We start from the raw sequence: 18,762 nt of genomic DNA on the forward strand, positions 1-18,762 counted from the left end.
CATTCGACTACCAGATGACGGGAGGTGGGGGAGAAGGTTTGTTTTGTTTCTGATATTCATTGAGAAATATTCTCTGAAATATCTGGTAGGCAGCAAATTTTTATTAACAGGCATAAAGCATTTGTTTCAGACTTTAGCAGGACAAAAAACTGACCTTCCAGATAATTCAGCTGGAGATCTAAGGCCACTTTCATAATTGACATGGAGGGCATCTTAAAAGTTGCTCTTTCACTTGATAATGAGATACTAGGTCTCAGTGGAAAGAACAAAGCAAAAATCTGGTTATATGAAAGATTTCAATAATAATTTATGCATTAGGAAAAAGATAATGAAGGGTCAAACCATAGCTTTGGTTGCAGGCTATGACATGCCATGTCAAGAATGGCAATTTTTAATGTTTCCTCTCTTAAGAAAATTTTTAGGACATTGTATAATATCATGAGGTACTAGCCATAAAAAGCATATATGTATTATTATTTTTTCCGATGACGAAACAATGCAGTTATCTAGCCAATAATGATCAGGCTCTGTTTTGCCTATGTGTTGTGTGCAGCAGAGACATAAAACATCCAAGATACCTTGGAAGGTACTTCTACTTACAAGAACATTTAGTACTTGGTGATAAGCTTAGTGCTTCCAAGCCTGGTGGCTTCAGCCAATGATACAGGATTGCCCACAGTGTGCAGGAAGGTGGCCAGCCTGGGGTATTTTTTTGCCATGGCTTGCAAATCTTCCAGGCTGCATGGCTTGATTGCAAACTGCAAGGAATCCTGCCATGTCCACTAAAAGCCTCCTGGTTGCCCTGGACATTTCTCTGAAGGACTTGCCAGAAGCTTTTGGCAAGCCTTGAAAAAGCATCCCTGGCCTCAAATTGCCAACCGCTCTCTCCATATTGCTTGCCAACACAGTTTATCTATTATTGAGGGAGAAGATTGAGGGAGAAGATCTTCTGCAACACTGGTCTATTTAGGCCACCTGACTTGCTTTCTCAAGGTGAATCAGGCCATCTAATGAATCTTGTCACCTCCTTGGTGCAAATTGTTTTGTCAAAGTGGGACTAAATAGGATGGCCCAAAATGGCCCCTTTCTGTAATTAGAACAGGCACTTTGCTTCAGCAAAATTAAAACCCTAGGATTATCACTGGCATCTCAAGATGTGAAAAATGTTATTATAAGGAAGAAGCAGCAGTGCTTTATTCCAACCAGCAAAGCATGGTTGGACAAGATGTTTTTCGGTTTTGTTCAATGGCAGACATCCATTTCTTGGAAGAAATGAGTAAACAACGATGATGTTTGGTCAACATAGTGCTGCAGAATTGCTTCTTGAAATTGAAGATGTGAGCATATGTGTACACAGCAAGGGCAGGGTGTATGTTATGTGGAAAATGTATCACAATTACTGGATATAAGCATCAATGTCTTTGCAAAAGCTTAATTTTAATAGAAGATTGGTGTGGTTGTGCTAGGTTTTAGTCTGGAAGGACTTAACAAATGAAAATCAGTTTATAAAAACAAGTCAAGAACGTTAATTTTTTTAGGCAATTCAGTTTTTATTAACAGAAAGTGCTCTCTTTTTTGTATGGATTTCTAAATAATTAAAGCATCTAGCTCAATACATAAAATATTTAGAAATCTATTTCAATCGCTGTAATTCAAGAAACAATTGCTCAAGGCCTTTAATTATGTTGGAGATGTTTTAATGCTCTCAATGTGTAAATCTAAAAATAAAGATTTTTATTTTATTTTAAATAAAGGGCAAAAATTTCCCGGGAGGAATAAATTTTAGATAATGAGCCAGAACAGAATTTATTTCATGTGCCACCTGAGGCTTTCTTTGTAATCTTCATGGAAAATATAGGGATATATAAATATGCTTATGTTAAACTTCATTATATATCATGTCCGACCCATTGTGACCCCATGGACAATGCTCCTCCAGGCCTTCCTGTCCTCTACCATCTTCTGGAGTCCATTTAAGCTCACGCCTACAGCTTCAGTGACTCCATCCAGCCACCTCATTCTCTGTCGTCCCCTTCTTCTATTACCCTCAATCTTTCCCAGCATTAGGCTCTTCTCCAGTGAGTCCTTCCTTCTCATTAGGGGGCCAAAGTACTTGAGTTTGATCATAATTGTAGTTTAAGTTTTAAACCTTTTATAGTCATTATAAATGTCTATGAAATTCACCCAATGAAATTCACCTAGTGAAATATTTTGAACATTTAAAATGCATTACATAAACATTAAATTGTACATTATTTAATCCAAAACTGATGTATAAATATAAAGGCTAGGTTTTAAATATTTTCAACAGCATTGCACAAATCTGTAACTGGACATAGTCAAAAGCAGAGGGAATAGGATCCTCTGAGATGCTGAAGTAAACAGAGGTAGAGACAAGGGACCTTTTTAAAATACTCTAGACCTGGTAAGAATATCAGAATTGGAACCTCTAGAACAGTGGTTCTCAACCTTTCTAATGCCGCGACCCCATAATACAGTTCCCCATGTTGTGGTGACCCCCAACCACTTATATATCACCGGGTGCCAGGGGCGTGGCCAAAGAAAAGGGGAAAAAAATGGCGGACAGCCTTGTTTGGCGACCCCCATGAAATGGCCGTTCGACCCCAAATGGGGTCCCGACCCACAGGTTGAGAACCACTGCTCTAGAAGGTAATGGGACTGTCCAATATACTACAGCAGAAGTCTCCAAACTTGCCAACTTCAAGACTTGTAGACTTCAACTCCCAGAATTCCTCAGCCAGTCTGGCTGGCTGAGAAATTCATAGAGTTAAAGTCCACAAGTCTTAAAATTGCCAAGTTTGGAGAGCCCTGTGCTAGAGAAACAAAAGGATCTAAACTTAGAACTAGGAAAGATATAAAAGCTATAGAGTTGTTGGTGGAGGTGTGCAGACATACACAAACATGAAGGGAGAAAGACGAGCAGAAGCTTAGCCTGGAGAGCAACCATGAGGAAAAAGGATAAAAAGGAAAGTTTAGCCCAGAAAGAGGCAATGGAAGGAAATTTGAGAGACAAAACTGTTAACCAAGGAAGAAAGATGACTGTGAGTAATCAGGAGGTAAAAGGAGGATCCTGCAGCACTTTTCCCAGCTGGAATTCTATTCCCTGTAGCTAGCTGGGAGAGAGAAGAGCCTTGTGATGTGTAAAAAGATGCTGCAGTTGAATTGTCGATTTAGCCAATAGAGAGCAGGAAAGGCTGTTAATTGAACTGCCTGAGGGAAGAATCCACACTTAACAGGCCCAGATGACTGGATGCCAAATAGGCCAGATGGGATGAGAGCCAAGCCAGAAGGGGGATTAAATGGCCACAAAAGAATGAGTGAGAACCACTGTGTGAAACATCAGAGACAGTAGCTGCTGTGATCATACTTTGTGGCGGGGGGGGGGGGAGAATTGGTTTATTTAAGCTTCTACTGTGCTTTCCAAATATATGAAACCATAAAGGACAGTGTTGTGTTTTGTGTGTGAGAAAGCGCAGATAGGTACCTTTGGGACACAGGGAGATTCAACCCATTGATTCAATAGTTTAGTGTTGATTTAGTGCATCATGTGACACTGATTCAATATCTATTTATTATTTACATAATGCAAGTAATAAAGTTATTTTTGTCTGATTATATGTTCATTTTTTTTCTTACTGTATTTGCATGGAGGGAAGAGAGAAATCACTCTTATTTTAAAAGCCACCTACAAATTGCAGAGTTGGCAGCATGCTTATTTAAAGCTAGTTGGGATATTATTATTATTATTATTATTATTATTATTATTATTATTATTATTATTATTAAATATATTATTATTTATAATACTATTATTAAAATCTTCCTCAGGAAGAACAAAACCCTCTAACTAAAGAAATAAAAGAATTGAAACAAAGAATAACTGAGCATCTAGAACAGCACAAAAACAACAGAATAAGGCTGCCTGCATTGAAACTTGTTCCAAAGAAACAGCTAGCACAAGCATAAAAGATGCAAATACTGCAATAGCAAGTATAAGCACCAATTCACTGCAAGAAACAAACCAACTAATGTACAGCACAGCTACAGTTATAACAGAATACCTGGGATGCAAAATCAACAAAAAAGAAAAACAAACAAACAGTGCACCAGAAAAAATGGAAGGTTAGACTAGAAAATAAGATCAGTAAGTTAAGATCACATGCAAGCAAGCTAGAACAGATGAAAGAAAAGAAGCTGAAGAACAAGAAGACCAAAGAATACCTAATCAAGAAATACCACTTAGAAACAAGGAAGATCAAGGAAGCACTGGAAATAATAAAGCAACAAATAACAGCTATAGCCAGGAAAATCAGTAGATATGAAGCTCGAATTGCAAACTATAGGCAGAACCTCCAATTTCAATCCAATCAGAAACGTTTCTACCAATCCATCAATGGAGAAACTGCAAGGAATCAGTCAGTACCTGACAAGGAAGAAACAGTGCAGTTCTGGAAGCAGATATGGGAGAACCCAAAGAAATACAACAAGGATGCGGCTTGGTTAAAAGAGGTGGATGCAAATAAAACAGAAGTTGAAATGAAAGAACTAGTAATAACAACAAAAATGGTAGAAAAAAGAGCAAAGAAAATCAAAAATTGGTCAGCACCAGGTGAAGATGAACTGCATGGGTTTTGGTTGAAACATCTAACTGTTATACACTCACTCATTGCCAAACAGTTCAACAATATACTACAAGGAGGAGAAATTGAAAAGTGGCTAACAACTGGGAAAACCTACCTAATAATGAAAAATCCAGCAAAAGGGACAACACCAGGTAACTACAGGCCAATTACCTGCTTACCAACAACTTTCAAATTACTAACTGGTGTGGTAGCTGATGCAATACAACAGCATCTAGTTGAAAACAATCTCTTTCCACCTGAGCAGAAAGGAAACCGCCCCAATAGCAGAGGAACAAAAGATCAACTCCTAATAGACAAAATGATCTTGGAAAACTGCAAGAGAAGGAAGACCAACCTGAATGTGGCATGGATTGACTACAAAAAGGCATTTGACTCTCTGCCACATGACTGGATAATCAAGTGCCTAGAAATAACAGGAGTAAGTAGAAACATCAGAAAATTTGTGCAAAGATCGATGGCACAATGGAAGACACAGTTGCAGATCAATGGTGAAAAGCTGGGAGAGGTTAATATCAAGAGAGGAATATTTCAAGGAGATTCATTATCACCATTACTATTTGTTATTGCACTGTTTCCTCTGTCAACAATACTGAATAACTCAGGACATGGCTATCAAACATCAAAAACATCTGCCAGACTATCCCACCTCCTTTACATGGATGATCTGAAGCTGTATGGAAAAACATCATCTGAAATAGAATCGCTGCTCAACACTGTCTGTATATATAGCCAAGATATTGTAATGGAGTTTGGCTTGGACAAATGTGCCACACTTGCTATCAAACAAGGAAAAATAGTGAAAACTGAATGAATCAAGATGCCCCACGAAAATAACATTAAGAGTCTGGATGAGGAAGAGTACTACAAATACTTGGGTATCCTTCAAGCTGACAACATCAAGCACACTGAAGTCAAGAAAAAGATTAGAGGTGAATACATCAAGAGAGTGAAGAAGATCTTAAAGTCCAAACTCAATGGAGGAAATACCATAAAGGCAATCAACACCTGGGCAATCCCAGTCATTAGGTACACAGCTGGAATAGTGGACTGGACTCAAGCAGAACTAAAAGCAATGGATAGGAAGACCAGAAAAATAATGACAATGAATCACGCCCTTCATCCACGCAGTGACATTGACAGACTTTATGTACCAAGGCAAATAGGTGGGCGTGGAATGCTACAAGTACATCAGATGGTTGAAGAAGAAAAAATGGCTTTGGAAGAATATCTGAAGAACAATGATGAAGATGCACTGAAATTAGTATATCAGGAAGGCTTACTAACTACTGGAGAGACCAAACTGGCCTACAAGAAAGATCAAATGAAGAACAGAATAGAGGCATGGGAAGACAAAGCACTACATGGCCAATACATGAAAAAAATAGCTGGGAAAGCAGATAATAACAAGACCTGGCAATGGCTAAGAGCAGGAAAATTGAAGAAAGAGACCGAGGACTAATTCTGGCTGCACAAGACCAAGCCTTAAGGACAAATGCATATAAAGTCAAAATTGAGAAGACAGCAACAGACAGTAAGTGCCGCCTATGCAAAGAAGCTGAAGAAACAGTGGACCACCTGGTAAGCTGTTGCAAGAAGATTGCACAGACTGACTACAAGCAGCGGCATGACAAAGTAGCAACAATGGTGCATTGGAAGATCTGCAAAAAATATCATTTGCCTGTAAGCAAAAACTGGTGGGATCATAAAATAGAGAAAGTCATAGAAAATGATAAAATTAAACTGCTCTGGGACTTCAGAATTCAAACAGACAAGCACCTGCAACATAACACCCCAGACTTAACAATTGTCGATAAGAAAGACAAAAAAGTCTGGATAGTGGACGTGGCAGTGCCTGGAGACAGCAGAATAGACGAGAAAGAACTGGAGAAGATAACAAAATACAAAGACCTACAAATAGAAATAGAAAGACTGTGGCAAAAGCAAGCAAGGGTAGTACCAATAGTCATAGGCTCCTTGGGTGCAATCCCAAAACAACTGGAGCACCACTTGAACACCATTGGCATTGACAAATTCGCTATTAGTCAATTGCAAAAGGCGGCCTTATTAGGAACTGCTTCCATCCTGCGACGATACCTGTAATACCATCAAACATCCACATCTGCCTATCCCAGGTCCTGGATAAGGACTCGATAGGTAGACAAAACGCCAAATCCAGTCTGAACATCTGGCTGACTGTGTGATGATCCATAATAATAATAATAATAATAATAATAATAACCATCAAACATCCACATCTGCCTATCCCAGGTCCTGGGTAGGGACTCGATAGGTAGACAAAATGCCAAATCCAGTCTGAACATCGGCTGACTGTGCGATTATCAATAATAATAATAATAATAATAATAATAATAATAATAATAATAATAATAATAATAATAATAATAAAGTTGGAAGCGACCTTGGAGTCATTTTGGACAAATGGTCGTCCAGTCTCTTCTTAAAAACTTCCAGTGTTGGAGCATTCACCGCTTCTGGAGGCAGGTTGTTCCACTGGTTAGTTGTTCTAACTGTCAGGAAATTTCTCCTTAGTTCTAGGTCGCTTCTCTCCTTGATTAGTTTCCATCCGTTGCTTCTTGTCCTGCCTTCAGGCGCTTTGGAGAATAGCTTGACTCCCTCTTCTTTGTGGCAGCCCCTAAGATATTGGAACACTGCTATCATATGAACTGCAAAGATCCTGTTTAGGAACACCCTAGGGAGAAGTTCCTTGAATATTGGACTGTCTCATCAGCAACCAAAATGTAGTATAACTAAGAGGGGTTTTTAAGGAAGAGATTAATTATGTGTCATCAAGCTAGTTCTAACTCCTAGTGACCACATAGTGATGTATCTCCAGCCTGGACCTTTAAATCTTCTAGCAGTGCACCCAATGTTCCTGTAACTGAGTCTTTGCACCTTGCTGCTGGTCTTCCTCTTCTCTTTCCTTCTACCTTTCCCAACATCAGAGTCTTCCCCAGAGAGCTAAATATTTGCATAATGCATTCAAAGTATGATCGTTTCAATCAGCTCATTTGGGTAGATTTGTTCAAAGATATATTTGTTTGTTTTCTTGGCTGTTCTCAGTATTCCCAGGAGTCTTCTCCAACACGCACAGTTCAAAAGCATTAATATTTTTCCTATCTTGCTCTTTCAAAGTCCCAACTTTTGCTTCCATAGAGTGTCAAATACCATGGCTTATATGATTCTGATCTTCAGATCATGACATCTAAATATCTTTTCCAAGGCCTTCATGGCTATTCTATAAAGTATTAGTCTGAGTGGTTTACAAGATTACAAACAAAAAGTTACCCAAAGTTAAACTGTTAACTCACCATCAACAGTATTTCTTGACTGCTAATTCCCTTACTATTGATAGTTGATCTTAAAAGGCAGAAACTATTTCACTGCTTCAATATCTTCATTGTCAATATTAAGGCTACTGCCTATTGCCATTAGTTTGGTCTTTATATTTAATCTTATCACATTTTTTTCACTGTGCTCCTTGACTTTTATTACTCAGACTTTGCAGAATCTTTTCATGTTTGTCTATGAAAGAAGTATATTCACCATACTGCAAGTTATTGATGTTTCTTCCTCTAATTTGAAAACCATACTCATCTTTTTCCAGTCCGGATTCCCTTAGTATATATTCAGCATATAAACTGAGAGTATAGCCTTATCTCACTCTTTTGCAAAACTGGCGGCTGTTTCTGTTTCATCGTGTTCTGCCTGTACTGTGGTTTCCTGACCTGTAGGTTTCACAGGATAATGAGATGTTCTGGGATTCCCATTTTCTTTTCTTTTTTTTTTAAACAAATTTTATTAGTTTTTTTAACTCTTACAACAAAATGCTCGGGACACACTGTGGTGCTGGGGTAGTCAAATATCCAACAATAAATCCATATAAAATAACCCAAGTAAATACATTAAATATTCCTTCTCTATTTCCCTCAAATAATATAATATATTTAAAATAATACATTTCTACATTACATTTCTATAAATCCTAATCCTGTTTTTAAATTTTATTAATTTACAATTACCACAATTCACTTTAACCTTACATAAACATATTATCACTTTGGGTATCCCTTCCAGATGTATTCTAGTTCTTAATCTTCTAAATCCTTAATTTTATCACAAATCTTTCTTATTTCTTCTTCCACTACTCAATATTTATTCTAATTAAAATAAAATATAACTCTACCTTATACATATGCCATCCATCAATCAGTCTATTTCTATAACAAAACAAAATAATACCAAACCTTAAACCATTTCAGTCCATTAGGCAATATTCAAATCTCGTCCAAATAGTTATCATATCTAGAAACACCCATATTATTATACAAAGCATCATCTTATTAAATTAGCATACTCAATTAATTATTAAATCAATCCAAATCACTATAAAACCTCTTCCATTTTCATTCATTCCATTACAAAATAGTTTTCATACAAATAAGCCTATTATTCCAAAAATTACATTCTTAATCTATTTAACATATATATTCTAGTAATCACCAATTTCTCTCTCTCTTCTAACTCTAAGTCTTAAACCTTAAATCAATCCATATTTCTACAGTGCCTTTTAATCCATTACATATAGTTTTAAGTTTCTCTTTTCAGTCTTATTCTGGCTTTCTTTTTGTGCCAGGGTGGTTTCCATAACAAAGCTTCTATCTCAGCAAGTAGATCTCCCTTTATCGCTTGTAATATCATTTGAGTCAATAGAAAACACCCCGTCCTCTGTAATGGGCATGTGGCTCTTTTGACATTAAACCCTCATTGCTTCAAAAGTTCCAGTCTCAATCTTTGGTTCTTCTGATCCTTGAGAATATGGATGGAATGCTTGTAAGGTAAAATAGATTCCTCTTTAATCTCAATTAGTTCTTCTTCTGGTATATTTTGATTTATAGCATAGTCAGATGAGGTCTGGAGATCAGTTTGAAGGTTTGGAGAATTTGGAGTAAGGCTTCTGGCTCTTATTTCTGTAATAATCTCTTTCATTTTAGCGCATACTTCTTCAGTAGCTTCATAAATTTTTTCCACTATAAGTTTACAGTTTAGCTGTAAATAAGATTTCTCCATTTTAGTAGTAATTGAAGAGAATCCCTTTTATCATTTAGTGGAGGCTATATATAAACAATATCCACCCCCACAATTTCCCACAGCTGGATCAGCTTATCTTTTCTCTTCAAGAATAGTTTGAAGGTCAAGCCTACCTCATCTCCAAAGAAAAACAGATAATTGCAATATTAACTTTTCACCACAAGATGTCCTCAGTAGATTATGAAATCTTTCCCAGACGCCATTTTTTCCTTTTCTCTCTTTTTAAAGGAAAAGGTGGAAAAAAAATATTCTTCCAGTTTAAAGTGATAGTAAAGCTCTAAAAAAAATTTTTTTTGTACACCAAAGTAAATGAAAGTAAAATAAAATCATTGAAATTACTTGTTCTGTCTTTTTATTCAGGCGCCTTTCTTCCCACGCATACAAATGCCACTCTTTCAAGGCAGGGAATTAATTCCAACAGAGCTTTTACAGGCAAAGAATCAAGTAGGGTGAAGAGAGGAGAAGGAGAGGTCTCACCTGGATCATCCACGGTGGGTCTTTCACGCTTAGATGTACCTGTGACTTTTGGCTGGTGCAATTAAGGAATTGGCCATCTTGTAGGATGATCTTTGCTCCATTGGCCCTAAGGAGTTAGCTGGAGCTGCGGAAGAAGCTGCCGCCCTCCCGCACCAGCAAGCCTCCTCCTTGGTGGTCGCCCCTCCAGGGCCTTTTGACCCACAAGGGGTCTACTGGTGAAGAAAACACAGCCAGTGGAGAGATAAGTCTCTTCACACGACTGGAGTCACCGCGAACCAGAACCAGAAGTCTGGGACTCCCATTTTCTAAGCATATTCCACATTAACATGATTGACACAATTAACGTGACTGACACAATTAAAAATCTTTCTATATCAGTGAAGCACATACTGACTTATTTTTTGGTATTCTTTAGCTTTCCCAATTATCCAGCATGCATCAACAATAATGTCTCTTTTCCCATGAACTTTTCTGAAGCCAGCTTGAACAACTGGTATTTCTTTTTCAACATGGAGCTCTGAACTGTGTTGAATTATGCTAAACATTATTTTGCTAGTGTTGGAAGTAAAGTCTTCATCTTGGTTCATCCAAGCTGGGGATAAATAAACAACATGGTGATTGCTTTGGGAAGAAGGTTACAGTTTATTGAAGAGCCAGACTGAAAATGGTTCTGGCAGGAAGGAGGAGAGAAATCGAGAGCTGAGCACATGTGGAATAGTTTTTTATACGCTCTGAAAGCCTTTTGTTTGGAATAGTTTCCTGTTCCTGTGGCTTGAACTTTGAACTGAGTCTGAGTGTGCTTTTCTAGGCCTTGGTATCTGTGATTTAATCCTATTATGTCCCAAAAGTCATATTCTGCTTCCCTGGGGCTGGGCTAATGACTCTTAGAGTTTGGGTGAGGTATGCAGATTTTAGGTCTTTGTCTTCTTGAGTTTTCTGGCTCCAACTTTCTGATGGTTTTACATTTGCATTTTTATAGGGCTGGCTCCTGCTGGAAACAGAGATACTTGGGGGCAGGGTTGGTTTCTGTTTTTAAAAATCCTTTTGAGGAAATATATTTTTCTGCCCCTTTAATATTTCCTTCTCTGGGGCTCTGACTTCCCTCACTAGTATGTGAAAACAAGGATATTGCATAATACTTTTGCCCATTCTCTTAAATCTCCTCTCTTTTTTTGTTATTGGAATGTAGTTTGACCTCTTCCAATATGTTGGCTTCTGAGTCATTTTCCAGATTTACTGGCACACTGTAACTGGGCTTGAATTTTTACTGATTCTTCTTCTGTTGCTTGCTTATTTTCTGTGGACATTCCAACAATTATTGTAGCTTTCCAACTTGGTAATAACCAAAGAGCTGATCTAACATCTTTATCTTGCACTAGAGATTCTTGCAAATAGAGAATATCTTTAAGATATCTTTGATGTTGGCACCTCTACTGTACTCTATTTCAATATAGTCCTTCCATTTTTGTTTGATCTTCTTTGAATCAACTGTTATCTGTTCTTTAGCATACAAATTTGAGTTTGGAACTTCCGTCTAAGTTCAGAGATCTTTTGAAAGACTTTGCTTGTTTTTCTATATCTGTTTCTATCTTCAGTGTCTTTACAGATGTTATAATTCTGCTTCTTGTCTCTTCTCTGGTCTCTGAAACTCTGTTAAATTTCTTCCTGAGATTTTTATCTATCTTGGCTTTGGATTATTTTCTCATTTTAGCAACTTCCACAGATTATTTAGACATTCGATTTGCTTTCTTCTGTTTCTTTAACTTGGCAGCCTCTTTTCACATTCATCCTTAAAAAAAAATAATGGAAATTTTCTCTTAAGCCTCATGGAGGATTTAGATTAGCTTTACGGTGAACAGCTGAAAAATGAACAGGCTTTTTTCTCCAAATATGTGGATGAAACCTAGAAAAATCAATTGCAGTCAGACTTAGGTGAAAATCTTTAAGAACCTAATAGAAATGCTTAAAATCTCCCCAAATCACTCATTATTCAAAAAGTGAAGCATTTCAGCAAAAATTAAACTTATTTTAGGCATTCAGTAATAACTTTTTCTATCTGTGCATTTCTGACTAAGGATTGAAATTTGGATATGTTAAGATGCTCAATGTGTAATGTTATTAGAAAACTCATGTCTGATTGGAAATATATTTGCAGCTGTGTGTCCTCAAAGTTAAACAAATTTAATTGGATTTAATTGAATTGAGCATCAACAGCAACCAAATGAGTTACAGATTTTTGGACTGCATGTATGATTAATGGGCCAACAAATATTGTAGGAATTGTCACCTTAAACATTAAGATGCCATCAAATTGCCTCTGCCTGAAATTGAGGATTATACTTTATAAAAATGGGCCCTTGTCAGTCAACAGGAGTGCTGATTTACCACCAACTTATCAGGTATTTAGGAGCTGAGGAGGTGGCAGCACAAGGAAACAACTGCCAATCACTGGCCATCAACACACCAATCAACCAATAGGAAGGCACCAAATAAATGTGATGTATAGAATTGCCCAAAGCACACATTCCAGTAGAGAGAAGTTCCGCAAAGATGAGTTTCAGCATGAAGCTCGGAAGATTGGTCCTGGTAACCGACCCAAATTGGATTTTGAAACTTCATAAAAACATAATGTAGGAATATAAAAACAACTTTGCTAAATCAAGTCAAGGCCCATAGGCCAGTATTTTATTTCTCAAAATGGCCAATAAGATGATGGAGACATACTGGAGGTAATATTGATCTTCCATGAATTTGCCAAAATAAACCCTCCCCATTTAAACTTATAATATTAGAATATTATAGTAACCGACTCCACAGTTGCAGCATTATGACATTTGTTAAGCAGGTCACGTGCCCTTGCCCAATTTTACCAATGTGCAAAATGGCTTACAAGCCTGAAGAAATTGCTTGGACCAAGTTTATTCATCCATTCATCCACATAGTATAGCCTGTTGTTTCTCTGCATCATGGTTAAAAGGTCACCAGTTGAAATTTGGGAGACAACGCTGTACTCTTCCATCTGAACAGATTAAGGAATCGATGTGCCACTTGGAAAGCCATGGAAAGCAATATAGAGCTTCCTTTCTCAGCTGAGGTGCACTAGTAAGTGAGAACATTCTGTTGAGTTGTATTTGCATATAATGTAGCTGACGTATAAACTGGAGCAGGCATTTATTTACGCTTTACATGCAAGGTTTTGTTAGAAAAGGAATCCAGTCATTTTCAAGATCAACGCAGTCTGCAATAGATCCACTTGGGTTTATTGGAATTTCTTTCAGGCATGCATTGCAAGCAGCACTCCTGAGGTTCTGAATACAATCACTAGTTTTCCCTAAGATTAAAACTCTCCTTGCAGCTGCTCTTGCACCCAAAGCCTGTCAGAAATTTAAAAAGACTCCCAGTGTTTGGATCAAGGTATCAGCAAGCGCTCAGTCCCAGACTCATCAGTCAAATATGGTCAGGCACAGATCATAGTTCAGATCACCCCACAAGTAACATGTCATGATACAGTATGTGCACCATTAGGGGTTGAAACAGTATTGCTTGCAAAATATGCATTTCTTAAAATATTCTGTGGTACACTCACTGTTCAGAAGAAGCAAACCGAAAATGAAAGTAAAGTTTCATGCTGTGACATGAAACTAAAAATTAACCAAAACAAAAGTATATTTAAATATTTAAGCTATGAAATGCACTTTTAGATTCATATAGATATATGACACTCCCACTCATTCCCTTCTTTTGGCAAAGTTGCTGGTGGCGTTTCTCTGCAAAAGCTGAACAAGGACATATTCTTCATGAATCCCCATCACTTTGATACCTTTTGAGTCTTTGTGGAAAGAGTTTGAGGGTAGTCCTTTTTTCTCCCAATGTTTAAAAAGGGTTTTATTTCAAGAACTCTGTGAGTCGGACATCCCTGCAAATTTTGAGGTTTGGGCCATAGAGCAAGAGTGTGGTTCACCAGAAGAAGTTAGATTTCACATACTGTCCAAAGATGGGGATGGGGTGTGTTAGAAAAAGGAACAAGCCAAAACTATTACATTTTTCATGGCAACACAAAGATGTACATCTTTCTCTTACAAGAGAAGACAGCAGAAGGGAAAGGGGAAAAAAAGACAGCAGACATCACATTAGCTCAGGCTCAATATAGCAACAAGAGAGAGTCAACAATGTAATCAAACCCATGATGTTTAATAAGTATAGTTGGAAATAAAAAGAGACTTAGAGAATACAAATAACAGAGTTGGAAGAGACCTTGGAGATCTTCCACTCCGACCTACTATTTGAGCAGAAGACCCTATAACAAATGGCTCTCCAACCTCTTGTTAAAAACCTCCAGGGACGGAGTCCCACAATTTCCAGAGGCAAGCCTTTCCACTGATTCATTGTTCTCACTATCAGAAAATTTCTCCATAATTCTAGCTTGGATCCCTCCCTGATGATTTTCTGTTGGTTACTTCTTGTCCTGTTCCCAGATGCTTTGGAGAATAGGTCAACCCCTTTTTCTCTATGTCAGCCCCTCAGATATTGGCAGACAGCTATCATGACACTCCTAATCCTTTTCTTGGTTAGGCTAGGTGTGTCTAGCCCAGTTCCTTTAATTGATTGCCGTAGGACTTAGCCTCCAGATCCCTAATCATCTTTTACTTCATGATCAATGGATTGATGGACATTTGGGCAGATGGAAGCTATCAACTTGGCTGGCAAGGCCATTGGCCAAAGCACGCTTGATATCTTTCCCCTGGGCGCTCTTGAGTTTTTCTTTCTTAATATCCCAGGTACTCAGGGCAGAAACTTGCAGGGCACAATCATCCTGCAAGACATTCAAATTTCTGGAAGCATTTTCCTGACTTTGACCCCCAGACAAGAAGGGGACGCCAAAAGCAATTTCTTTAGGATTTGGTGGTGAAGGAGAATGTTCATAATACAGATAGTCATCAGGTTACGACTTCAGTTGAGACCAAATTGGGACCAATTGCCATTGTCTTTGTTAAGGGAAGAGGTGTAAAAAGTGATGTATGTCACTTGACTGCATCTCTGAGCCACAGCTGGTCCTGGTTGTTCCTGGTTGGGTTAAGAAGGGAGAAGAGGGAGTCCCAAAAAGAGGGACAGGTGTCTTTGAATTCACTGAAACAGATTAAAAACAAGTAGGTTAGAATGGAAATCATGTTAGTACAATCCTGTATTTGAAGATTGTATTTGAAGAAAAACCAGATCTTATTTTGAAACACAGATAAGAATTTCAATAAAAAATAACTAACACATTAAATTACACATCAAACAGCATTTTTGTCTAATTCAAACTAGCCAGTTGAAAGAGACAATAATTTAACTGATGAATAACTTTTCAGCAAAAATTAGTAGAATATTAGCAAAAATTTTAATTACATTTGCCTTTGCAACAATTCAACCCAGCACATCAAGAAAAACCATCTACGCTCTATTTGTAATGGCATAAGAAAGGGCATTCTGTCTAAAATCTCCTATTTCATGACTGAATGTTATAGCCTAATTTGAATCTGAAAATTTCAGAACAATTCATGGAAAAATTCAAACAAAAAAATAATTTCCCGAAAATATTGACCATATTTAGAATGAAACAAAAACATGTCAAATCACTTACCCTATCTCTGCTACAATCTGTGGTTGGGAATCCTCATGATCTTGAGTGCGATAGAGTCACCTATTTGCATTTGACCCCAAGCTACTGTAAAAGAATAACCATTGTGTTGCAAAATTGATTTGATTTTTACTACCAAATGTTGTATGATAACCTTTCTATGGAAAAAAAAAACATGTAATGTCTTAAAAACTGTATCATTTACCTTCTTGCCATAATCATCCATCTCCTTCTATTTGCTTCTTGAAGAGGCTGAAAATTGTTAAACAAATATTTTAGAAGGAGGTAGTCATCAATTGAAACATGTCTATTTCTCTCCCAGAAGCCGAAGGACAAAACTCACCGACACTCTTCTCTCCGAGTAGGGTACAGACAGCAGCTGGGAGCAGATGGCATCGATTGCCTGGTCCCGAGCTCTCATGAGGTTTCTTCTCCTCTCCCTCTCTCTTGAGACCTCCTGTTAAAAGAAATTGAGCAAGTACAATTAGTACATTATAAAATCTGGCTTACAGAAGTTGTTCTAATTTCTTACTATCATGTAAGATACTTACAGCGGTGAGTCGGCTGATTGCCTTCTGCTCCTTTTCCAATTTGTTCTTCAGTATTGCAACTTGCAACTCTTTTCTGTCAGCCTCTCCTGGCAAAAAAAGTAACAAAAGAATTAGAACTCGTACAGCCAAGATGAATAAATCGCTTTTGTTTTTAAAATGAAAACAATTAAAATGTTGTTAAATTAAAATAAGACTCACTTTCTGGATTGAGATTTATTAAGTGCTTCAGTTCCTCATTCTGCTTCAGAAGCTGGGCCAGTTCGCTGGCTAAGCGCTCGTTCTCCTCTTCCAACTAAGATGCAGAAATTAAAGGAAGCATGCATCAGTCATCGAATATAGATACGCAGACAAAAAGAGGGGGCTTAAATCAGGATTGTAAGGGAAATGAATGACTTACAGCTCTTATAGTGGCATCTTTTTCTGCCAGCTCCTTCTCCTGTGAGGATGTCACCTCTTCTATCTGCTTCTGTTCTGTATTTTTATGGAAAAACACTTGTGCTGTTAAACAATAATCCCAAAAGACATTATGTATTAATCCACAAATAAGACTGAAATTTAAGACTGGTCATTAAATAGGAAAGGTCAGGTGTGGTGCAGAGGGAGGGTTGCCTTTGTATCCCCACTCCTGCCACAGGTTCTCACACAAACAAAAAGTTGGTTACTCACTTTGTTCTCTTTGGTGGTCTCTGTATTTCTGCAGACAGACCTACCAAAAGAAGATATTTTGAACACCTGAGGACAAACCAACTGGAGGAAGTGAATTTACTAAGTATTATAAATCATAGTGTGGATACAATCGTAGTAGCTGCAGTCATATCCAGTTACAATGCACGTTGGCTGCATGCTGACTGTTTGTTCTAAAGCACTTTGCCAGTAGTTCTGGCAAAAATGCTTTGACCCAAAAGCCACATTTTGAAAAGCAAGGTTACTAAATCAATCTATTATTAGTCTTACATTGTAGTATCGTTTACTAGTTTTCAGTGGAATTTATATATGCCTCCTCTAAGCAAAATATTAATACTTGTAGTTGAGACAAAATTTAGATCTTTAAAAATAATATCAACGTTGCATATAATCCATAGAATTCTTCTATGATAACTCAAAACTGAGATCTGGAAGGCATTATATTAAAATTAATATTTGCATTCTAAATACGTATACATTTTTGGAAATGTTGCTGCTTGGGAATAATCATAGCACGGGTCAACAAAACCCGATTGGATTAGCGAAAAGGCTTCATTTTTACCTGCCCTGCTTCTGCAGCCAGTAGAACATATTAGATTGTTTTCTGTAAAGTTTAATCAGGCTAATAGTATAGGAGCTAAAACTGAATTTGCTTGGGATTTTAATTATTTCTTTGTTCATTTACAGGCATGTCTCTATTGAAGTCAGTGTGAGAGAAAAATAGCTTATTTCCACAGGCGACACAATTTGGCAGATTGAACCCATTTTTGTTTCTAACTCTCTAAACAATGGATTTAAAAAAAGTATTTCAAGACATAATCCTGGAATTTGTTTTCAATTTGCAATACTGCATCAGGTAAACATGGTGGGGCCCACATGTCAAGGGATCAATGTTCTGGGATTAGGTTTTCCAAGAAGCTGATCATCTTTGCTAATTTGCTTTACCATTTCCATAAGTCAAACTGACTAAAAATCACTCCTCATTTATGTTGAACAAAATGTTTCAAGCATTGTCTCATAACCTTTCTTTTTATCTCATAATTATGAGATAAAAAATTATCTCATAATTAGAGCTCAGTGTTTTTCAAATGTGGCCACCTGGAGATGTGCAGACTTCCACGGCCAGAATTCATGCTGGTGAGAGAATTCTGGGAATTAAAATCCACACATCTTCAAGTGTCAAAATTGAGAAACACTGCTCTGGTTAGTTTAGACCAGGGGGGGAGGTGCGGGAGAAAGTGAGACCCCCTAGTGACTACATGCATGTTTTCATTAATTTTTGTGGCAGCACATATCAATGCTTGGCCAATGTTGTGCTTCAGATTTTTTTTCTTTTTTGAAAAAAATAGAAAAGAAAAAATGAATTTATGGGAAATTATACTTCCAAGGCTTTTTCTTCAGATGGTCTTTTGCTATTGGAGTCAAAGAAAGTCAACTCAGTCTGGAAAGAAGGGATCTTAGACTCAGAAGGCTAACTGGGTTTTTTTTTTAAATATACATACGGTAGAACTTCCCACTTACGGAAAAAAAATTAACAAGAACAAAAGTTCCGTTGGATCCCATATGCTAATCTTATTTCGAGAGTTGGAATGATTCAAATCAGCTAGCTCATCCTCATGCCCCTCTAACCACAGCATGAAGACCCTCACTAACCATT

At 37.4% G+C, this 18,762-nt stretch overlaps 1 protein-coding gene across 1 annotated transcript; it reads right to left on the reverse strand.

Moving 5' to 3' along the window:
• Positions 1–14,375: 14,375 nt before the first annotated feature.
• On the reverse strand, positions 14,376–17,696 carry LOC120307861 (centrosomal protein of 290 kDa-like). Its single transcript, XM_039343058.1, has 8 exons — positions 17,668–17,696; positions 16,819–16,969; positions 16,620–16,713; positions 16,422–16,507; positions 16,214–16,327; positions 16,076–16,122; positions 15,874–15,957; positions 14,376–15,377 (listed from the first exon to the last, which is right to left on the reverse strand). Exons 1-7 carry the CDS (start codon positions 17,694–17,696, stop codon positions 15,930–15,932), a joined length of 549 nt encoding a protein of 182 aa, XP_039198992.1. The 3' UTR covers positions 14,376–15,377; positions 15,874–15,929.
• Between the last annotated feature and the right edge of the window lie 1,066 nt (positions 17,697–18,762).

This window comes from Crotalus tigris, unplaced genomic scaffold (genome assembly GCF_016545835.1).
Source record: "Crotalus tigris isolate CLP2741 ecotype Arizona unplaced genomic scaffold, ASM1654583v1 scf7180000017833.3397121, whole genome shotgun sequence".
Lineage (NCBI taxonomy): Eukaryota > Metazoa > Chordata > Lepidosauria > Squamata > Viperidae > Crotalus > Crotalus tigris.